At 63.6% G+C, this 8,495-nt stretch overlaps 1 protein-coding gene across 5 annotated transcripts; it reads left to right on the top strand.

The window, feature by feature from the left end:
- Positions 1-6: 6 nt before the first annotated feature.
- Positions 7-8,313, top strand: ATG9B (autophagy related 9B). Of its 5 annotated transcripts, none has more exons than XM_077304660.1 (16): positions 303-501; positions 972-1,004; positions 1,391-1,523; positions 1,628-1,673; positions 2,058-2,120; positions 2,427-2,600; positions 3,048-3,189; positions 3,754-4,502; positions 4,640-4,793; positions 4,870-5,049; positions 5,325-5,573; positions 5,654-5,847; positions 6,328-6,430; positions 6,577-6,640; positions 7,245-7,393; positions 7,793-8,313. In XM_077304660.1, exons 1-15 carry the CDS (start codon positions 328-330, stop codon positions 7,349-7,351), a joined length of 2,565 nt encoding a protein of 854 aa, XP_077160775.1. In that variant the 5' UTR covers positions 303-327; the 3' UTR covers positions 7,352-7,393; positions 7,793-8,313. The 5 variants fall into 5 exon arrangements, with proteins under 5 accessions (XP_077160777.1, XP_077160775.1, XP_077160774.1 ...); XM_077304659.1 differs by having other exon boundaries at positions 7,245-7,399; XM_077304662.1 differs by lacking the exons at positions 303-501; positions 972-1,004 and adding an exon at positions 7-157 and having other exon boundaries at positions 7,245-7,399.
- The last annotated feature ends 182 nt before the right edge of the window (positions 8,314-8,495 follow it).

Raw genomic sequence — 8,495 nt, 5'->3', positions numbered from 1 at the left:
GAGGAGGAGGCCGGCCGCCCCGCCCCGCCCCCTCGGCCATGCCCGCGCCGGGACCCGCTCCGCTCCCGCCGCCCTGGGCCGGGCCCGCCCCGCAGAGCCGCCGCCGCCGCCGCCGTGACTGGGCACATGGCCCTGGGCGGAGCGCAGCCGCCGCCAGGTGGGGGGGCCGGCCGGGGGGATCGGGGGGGCGCAGACGGGGGGGGCCGGGGGGCTGCTGCGCAGGAGGGTCGTGCGGGGGGGGGCCGTCCTGGCGGGATCTCCCTTGCTGCAGGGCGGGCGGGCGGGCGGGGCGGGTCCGGCTGCGTGCACGTGGGGCGGGCGCAGGAAATGGGCGTCCCCCCCCCCGAGCCCCGCCGGGCCCTATCGCTCGGCGCCGGTGCGTGGCCGACCCGTGAGTGGCTGCCTGGAGCCGCCGCTTCCTGGAGAGTGACCCGACTGGCGCCCCGCCCACCGCCTGTCATGTTTACCCGCCCCGGCCTGTTTGTGAATCGGCTGCCCGAGGTATTTTTAGCTTGCCGGGTGACTCTCCCGGCCCCCCGGCCCCCCCGCCCCCCCTCGGCGTCGCTGCGTGTGGGCGGGGGGCGAGGTGCGCTGCCAGGCGTGGAGACAAGAGGGGCTCCTTCCCCGCAGTCCGGCTGGCCGAGAAAGGTGGGGAAAGGTGGGCCCGTTCCCAGCCCCTTCTTTGGTTGCTGCCCGGCCGCTGAGGGGCCTGCTGCCGTGGCTCAGTGAGCAGGATCAAGGGGCCCTCGGGGCAGGGAGTCCCACGGCTCTTGGCTGTGCTGCGGGGTGGGGGGTCTGGCCGGGGGGGGGGGGGGTCGTAACCTAGGGAAGCCCGTCTCTGCCTCTAGGCGGGGGTGGGGGGGGGAGAGCGAGAGCGAGAGCGAGAGCTCAGCAGGGAAGCAGCACATGCCCCGGGCCCTTGCCCCCCCCCCTGCTAGAAGGGGGACCCTTCATGCTGTGTTTCCCTGTAGCTCCCTGGTTGGTGTCCCTTGCTCCGAAGCAAGGTAAGGTTTGGAGGGTCCTTGGCCCTGATGGGCTGCGCTGGGGGACCGTACCTCCTCTCAGTCTCCCCCCCCCAGACCTGCGGGAGACCCTTCCCCTCTCTGTGTCACAGAATCCCCTCTGTAGGCGGGCTGGAGGGAAGGGGGCTGGGATCCCTGTGTTCTGCTCAGAGGCTCCTGGCAGGCACCTGTCCCGGGTGGCTGGTGGGAGGAGGCAGGAAATGCCTGGCTGTGCTGGGGAAGAACAGAAGTAGCTGCCGGGCAGGGGGTGCTTTGGGGCCCCAGAGGGCAGTAGAAAGCTGCCCCCCCTCATACGGTATGCAGCCCAGGGGGTGGGGTGGGGTGGGGGTCACTGGACTAGATCTGTTCTTGCGTTCCCTTCTGGCCAGGTCTGTGTGATACCCATGGCTGTCAGCCAGGAGCATTATGGTGCCTACCATCGTCTGTCAGACTGTGTGGAGGACTCTCCCCCTGAGGAGGAGGAGGAACAGCTGCTGGTGCATGTCCCCGAGGGCCTGAAAGGTACCGGCTGGAGGTGTGCGGGCTGTGGGAGGGGGCAGGGCGGGGTGGGGTGAGAAAACGCCTGGTGGCCCAACTGCCCATGCCCTTCCCTTCTTGCTTCACAGACTCCTGGCATCACATCAAGAATTTAGATAACTTCTTCTCCAAGATATCCTTTGCAGCAGGGGTTCGGGTTCCCCCTCATCTTGCAGCAGCCTCCAGCAAATCCTCAGCCCCCCCCCCTGCTTTGGAGCCATTCCCTGATGCAGCTAATGCTGAGCTCCATGTGGCCTGGGGGAGTAAATTATAAAGCTTGATCGATCCATGGGCCTGGGGGGGACCGGGTGGCAGCTTTCTGCCTTTCTCCCTCCAGGAGACTTCACCTGCCTCTGGGCCACTCAGCTGGAGCCCCCCACCCCCCGCACGGGGTGTTCTGTGGCCGAGCAGCCCCTCAGTTGGGTGCCTTTGAGCAGAGGGGCAGGGTGTGGTGCAGGGAGAGCCAGCGGTGGGCAATGGGGGCGGCTGCCGTGTGTTTCCTTGACGGCTTCGGCACATCTACCACTTCCACCAGAAGAACGGCTTTGCCTGCATGATGCTCTCTGACGTCTTTGAGCTGGTGTAAGGATCCCAGCACTCCTTCCGGTCTCTGGGCTAGTGAACCCCACACAGAGCATATTCACAGGGGGGGAGGGACGGGGGGGCGGGCCTTCATGGTCCCCTCTTTGGCTGTGGCAAGAGGACCGGAGGAAGACGAGGCTTGGCGCTGTATCCCCTACTCGGGATTGTGAGCCACAGTCCAGCATGGATGGGGAAGGCTTCCTGTGCCCCCTCACTCCCAGTGGAGCGTCAGGACAGGCTGCCTCTTGGGGGCCGGGGGGTGGGGGTAGGGGGCCGGCCTCTCATCCGAGGCTGCTCCTTTCCCAGGCAGCTCCTGTTTGTTGTCACATTCACCACCTTCCTGTTTTGCTGCGTGGAGTACGACGTGCTCTTCGCCAACCGACCTGTCAATCACACACAGCCGTGTGGCAGCCTTGCACCAGACCGAGGGAAGGTGACGCTGCCGGATGCCATCCTGCCCCCGCCCCAATGTGCTGCGAGGTGAGCTGAGGGGCTTGTGCGAGGGCTGGACCGTCCCCTCCCCTTGGGTGAGCAAGGGCTGCTGTGCCTAGGGGCTGCGTCTCCTCCCTGGGGAGTTTGGCAGCCAAGGGCAACAGAGGTGCTGGGTGGGGGGAGGAGCCGTGAAGCCCTCCGTCCCACCTTTCGTGTGGCCAGCCAGATGCCTCTGGTGGGCTCGCAAGCCAGGCAGGAAGACTCGCCCCCTCCTTGAATTGGCCCCAGCTGGGGGGGGGTCCTTCTTATACAGAAAGGCCCCCTCAGCAGGAGGCAGTGGCCACGCAGGGTGTTTATGTGTCACTGGAGATGTTGGCCTTGGAACGGGCCTTGCGCAACCCGGCCCTCCCCAGCGCATGCCCCACCGTGTCCTGGGCTGACCTGCAGCTTGCCCAGCTGACACTGTCTGTTTTCGCCTTCTCTCCCTGGCTGCAGGATACGGGCCAGCGGCTGGATTATCTTCCTGCTGGTGATGGCTGCCACGTTTTGGCTCTACCGCTTGGGGAAGGTGCTCTGCAACCTCCTGGGCTACTGGGAGATCCGCACCTTTTACACCAAGGCCCTCAAGATCCCCTCCGTAGGTGTAGGGAGGGGCCAGTGGCCGGGCAGTGGTGAGGGGGCAGGGTGGGGGGAGCACCTGGCCCTGGAGGCCAGGCCTGGGCCTCTCTTTGTAGGGCATGTGCTTGTGCCCAGGCCTCTCCTGTGCTTGGGTGATGCGGCTCCCTTGGGGCTTGGAAAGTAGCCCCCCCCCCCACCTGGCCATAACGGGTGGCTTTCTTCTAGTTGGTTTATCTGCTACTGGCTGGTAAAGGGTCCATGGCTCAGTGGTGGAACTCCTGCTGGGCATGCAGCAAGTCCAACCCCCAGCAGCGTCTTGAGTTCAAAGGCCCAGGCAGCTGGAGATGGGAAAGGCCTCTCTCTCTCTCTGTCAGAGACCCAGGAGAGCAGCTGCCAGTCTGAGCAGACAAAGCTGACCTAGAGGGGCAAGAGGCTGATTCACAAGCAGGCAGCTGCTTGCACTTGTGTGCCTTGAAGGGGCGGGGGCTGCCTGGCCTTGTTGCAGGGAGCCTGGGAATACTGGGGGTGGGGGTCCTCTGGGAGGGTGCTGGGCCTGAGGCCTTACGCTTGGCATCCCGTGCAGGAGGAGCTGTGCAACCGCAGCTGGCAGGAGGTGCAGGCGCGCCTGATCTCACTGCAGCGGGAGCAGCAGATGTGTGTGCACAAGCGAGAGCTGACGGAGCTGGACATCCACCACCGCATCCTGCGCTTCAAGAACTACCTGGTGGCCATGGTGAACAAGTCCCTGCTGCCAGTTCGCTTCCGCCTGCCCCTGCTGGGCGAGGTGGTCTTCCTGACGCAGGGCCTCAAGTACAACCTGGAGCTGCTCTTCTTCTGGGGCCCGGGGTCCCTCTTCCAGAGCAAGTGGAGCCTGCAGCCCCAGTACAAGCGCGCGGGGGCCCGCCTGCAGCTGGCCCGGCGCTTGGGGCGTAGCATGCTGCTTCTGGGCCTGGCCAACCTGCTGCTCTGCCCCCTCGTCCTGGTCTGGCAAGTGTTGTATGCCTTCTTCAGCTACACGGAGGTGCTCAAGCGGGAGCCGGGCAGCCTGGGAGCCCGCCGCTGGTCGCTCTACGGCCGCTTCTACCTGCGCCACTTCAACGAGCTGGACCACGAACTGCACGCCCGCCTGAGTCGAGGCTACAAGCCGGCCTCCAAGTACATGAACTCCTTCACCAGCCCCCTGCTCACCGTGCTGGCCAAGAACATCGGCTTCTTCGCCGGTTCCCTCCTGGCTGTGCTCATTGCCCTCACCGTCTACGACGAGGACGTCCTCACGGTCCAGCACATCCTGACCACCCTCACCCTCCTGGGCCTGGTCGTCACTGTGGCTAGGTGAGCCCCAGCTCTGCCCACCTGTCAGGTTTACCCCCGCCCCGCCGAGCGATCCCTGGAGCCCCGTCCCTCGCAGTGCCCCAAGAGGCTCTCCCCGCCTCCCCGCCTGGCATGCTGAAGACCCCCGGCTCTTGCAGGTCCTTCATCCCGGGCGAGCACCTGGTGTGGTGTCCGGAGCAGCTGCTGCAGTGCGTCCTGGCCCACATCCACTACATGCCCGACCACTGGCAAGGCAACGCCCACAAGGCCGAGACCCGGGAGGAGATGGCCCAGCTTTTCCAGTACAAGGCGGTGAGTGGAGCTGAGAGGAGGGGGCCCCTGTGTTGGGGGGCCCATGTGCACCTCTGACAGGCTTCTCTGGCCCCAGGTCTTCATCCTGGAGGAGCTTCTGAGCCCCATCGTGACGCCTTTCCTCCTCATCTTTGCTCTGCGAGCCAAAGCCCTGGACATCATCGACTTCTTCCGCAACTTCTCTGTCGAGGTGGTGGGGGTGGGGGACATCTGCTCCTTCGCCCAGCTTGACATCCGCAACCACGGCAACCCCCAGGTGAGGGGGGCTGGGGATAGCGGGAGCCCTGGAGTTGCCCTTGTGCCTGCCTTGCTCAGTGGGGGCAGGAGGGGCTTAGCCGGTGTACTTTGGTTGGGCAAGCAAGGTTAAGAGAATGGGCCAGCCAGAGGCGCTCCCCATTCTCCCACCCCCAGGAGAGGTGAATGTCAGCCCCTTCCTGAGCTGAAGTTTTATTGTCTTTCTTGCATGAGTTGGCTTTGGGGTGAGGAACTCTCAGTGGCTTCAAGTGCAGCTCCGCTCCTCTCCCCTCCCAGTGGCTGTCGCAGGGCCGGACAGAGGCCTCGGTGTACCAGCAGGCAGAGAACGGCAAGACGGAGCTCTCGCTTGTCCACTTTGCCATCACCAACCCCCGCTGGCAGCCACCTCCAGAGAGCTCCCTCTTCATTGGGCATCTCAAGGAGAAAGTGCAGCAGGACGCAGCCCAGGCACCTCCCGCCCAGCGGCTCCTGGCCGAAGCTCCGTTCAGCACCTCTCTGCTCTCTGACGAGGGGCCCAGCAGCGTAGTGAGTACTGGTGTCACTTAGAGGACAGAGAGCCCCGGGCCCCCTCCAACTATGGCTGAGTCCTCTCCCTGTCTCTGCAGCCTGATGCCTTTTTGGCCCATGCCATCTGGGCCCCCCAAGCGGAGTGGCACCTCCCTACCCATCCCGGCAACACAGCCAGTGCAGCTGCCAGTGTCCTGGCTTCCTTGTCTTGCTCCCAGCTGCTGCAGCGCAGTTCCCCTCTGCTGGACAGGACTTCCATCTGCCGCAGCGACAGCACCCTCCATGGGGACAGGTAGGTGGGCAGAGGCCAGGGGAGAACTGGGCACAAGAGAGCCCGGAGACCCAGGAAGGTGTCTGTCTGCCAAGGAAGCCTTATGCCCGGAGCTGCTGCTCTGCGGTCTGCGGGGGGGGGAGGGCCTCTGAAGAGCAGGGAGGTTCTGCACCCGGGGACTGCTGCTCGTTGCTCCATAGTGCTCCTCCTCCGGCATCTCTTTTGAGGGCAGTCTTGGCTCAGGTGGAGGTGATCTTTGGCAGGACAAGCTGCTTACTGCTGCCCACCCCCCCTCCTTCAGCTGCCTCTGGGCCTGGGTGCAAATGTCTGCCGAAAACCGCAGTGGGACAGAGCCTTGCCCTGGTGACCCACAGCTGTTGCTTCCCAGGTCTTCCCTTCACGTGGGTGGAGTGGGATGGGGGTAGGGGTGGGGGGACGAGATGCAGAGGGCTGTGTGTCTGTGCAGGGGACAGCCAGCCACGTTCCCTCTTCGCCCTGCAGTGTGGCCCCACCGGAGCCATGCCAAGTGCCCCTGACTCGCTCTGTGGTGCTGTCGGAGTTTGCCTCAGCTGAGATGAGTCTGCATGCCATTTACATGCATGAGGTGAGTGCTGCCAGACCCTCCTGTCAGGCCACAGTGGAGGGGAGGTCAGTTGCGCCCTGGCCTCTGTCTGCCAACGCATCCCCCCTCTCAAGCAGCGACCGATGGGCACAGAGGGTTTAAGTCCTCCCTGTTTTGCCCCCATTCAGCTTCACCATCAGCAGCAGCAGCTACCAGGCTCAGCGCCCGTCGAGAGTTTGCCAGCACAAGCAGGTCAGAGCTTCGGCGGGTGGGATGAGGCCCCTCCCCATTGCCCCATAATCCGGGCAGGGACAGCTCCCCTTCTCGCAGGGCTGCAGGGTCTGAGGCACATATTGCAGCCTGCTGGGGTTCTGGCCCAGTTTAGTGGTGACCAGTCAGTGGGGGACCTTGTGGAGGTTGGCTCAGGTCAAACTGCTCAGAACGCCATTAAGCATGGAGTGAACGGGGCCATGTCTCAGACGAGGGGGCTGAGTTCTGCAGGGGATCCCCCTTGCTGTAGGCATCGAGGAGGCCGGAATACACTATCTCACAGAGACCTAGTGTGGGGTTGTGGTAAAGAGGGGTGGCCTCTGATCTGGAGAACCGGGTTTGATTCCCCATTCCTCCTCTTCCACATGCAGCCATCTGGGTGACTTTGGGCCAGTCCCAGTTCTCTCTGAGCTCTCTCAGGCCCCCTTGCGGGAAGAGGAAGGGGAGGCGACTGTCAGCTGTTTGGAGACTGCTTTGGGTAGTAAAAAGCAGGGTACAAAAAGCCAGCTCTTCTCAGCTCGTTTTCTGACAAGGAACTTGGAATGCACTTGTGTCTTTTCCTTTTGTCTCTGCTGCCCTCCTGCAGCTTCCACAAGGCCTTCCGAAGAGCACAGTGAGGATCTGCCTCTTGGGGGCTGGGAGGAGACGGAGGAGGCATCTCAGGCTCAGCAGCAAGAGAGGGAGAAACGGTAGCCCCCCCCCCCCTCCGAGTGGGTTCCTTCCGGGACTCTTAGTGTAAGTGTAAGTATAAAGTATAAACTATACTCCACCCTCCCTTCCCTTAAGCGTGGAAAGGCTTGGTGCTCTCGGAGCGGGGGGTCGTCCCCTGCTGAGGGGGCAGCCAACGTGCCTGGCTTCCCCTTGCTCCTAGGAGCTGCCAGTGGGCCAGATGGACCTTGCCCTGCCAGTGGATGCCAGCCTCCGTGTTAAGAGGCCATCAGCCTCTGAATCCCAGCCACACGAGGCAAAGGCCTTAGCCTCTGCTAACCATCCTCCAGTCCGCCTCAGCAGCTGTTTCTGGGTTTCTGGGCAGATTCTCGCTTTCTGCCTGTGGTGTTTTGAAGCCTCTGCCTGAGGCAGGAGCCATTGCCTGGAGCCGGACGCACCTCACCTGCTTCCCTTTTGCCTTTCCAGATTTCCAGGCTCTTGGGAGCTGCCAGTGCGGCCTTTCCAGGTCCACCCCATCTGGAAGGAACACGGCAACACGTGGCAGGGCAGCAGGAACCAGAAACGCCGTCCTCCCCCAGCACAGTCGGCATGGGTTGTGGGCGGGGCCAGGAGAAGGGCCTGGTCCACATGGCTGCTGGCCCCCTCCTCGCTGTGGCTGTGTGCCCTCCTCTGGAGCGAATAAGCTATGGGCCGCACCAGGGCCTACACGGTGCTACTTGTATTTATAGCGTTCCTGTGGTCCCTGCAACAATAATGTGGGGTGGGGTGGGGGTGAATGCCGACAGGAGTCTGCCTTCTCTGGCAGCACGTCTGGGTCCCTTGCTTTGTCCCTCCCCGTGGCCCCCCCAGCTGCTGTATGAGGTTGCTCTTGGTGCTGGATCCTGCTTCTCCCTGCAGAACTGCTGATGCTACCCGGGGCGGGACCCTGTGTGTCATGGTGCCCCCACCCCAGGATTTTTCTGGGGCAATAAATGTTTACAGGTGTGGCTCCAGCCGTGGTCCCTCTGCCAGTGCTTGGGGTGGGGGGGGAGAGGCTTCTGAAGAGCTGATCTCTTTGACTCTTTGGCAGTTTGGATTTAATCACACAGAGCTGGAAGAACTCACCAAGGGCCATCCAGTGCAGTGCCACCTCTCCAATCTTCTCAGGGACTTTAAAAAGCCCTCATGA

This window comes from Paroedura picta, chromosome 11 (assembly GCF_049243985.1).
Source record: "Paroedura picta isolate Pp20150507F chromosome 11, Ppicta_v3.0, whole genome shotgun sequence".
NCBI lineage: Eukaryota > Metazoa > Chordata > Lepidosauria > Squamata > Gekkonidae > Paroedura > Paroedura picta.
This window is presented reverse-complemented; position numbering and strand designations above follow the sequence as displayed.

Excerpts from the sequence above, each read along its gene's own strand:
- ATG9B (XM_077304660.1), top strand. The coding sequence starts at position 328 with ATGGGCGTCCCCCCCCCCGAGCCCCGCCGGGCCCTATCGCTCGGCGCC. Across the intron at positions 1,674-2,057 it reads GATAACTTCTTCTCCAAGAT|CTACCACTTCCACCAGAAGA; the intron begins ATCCTTTGCAGC and ends GCTTCGGCACAT. Across the intron at positions 5,574-5,653 it reads ACGAGGGGCCCAGCAGCGTA|CCTGATGCCTTTTTGGCCCA; the intron begins GTGAGTACTGGT and ends CTGTCTCTGCAG.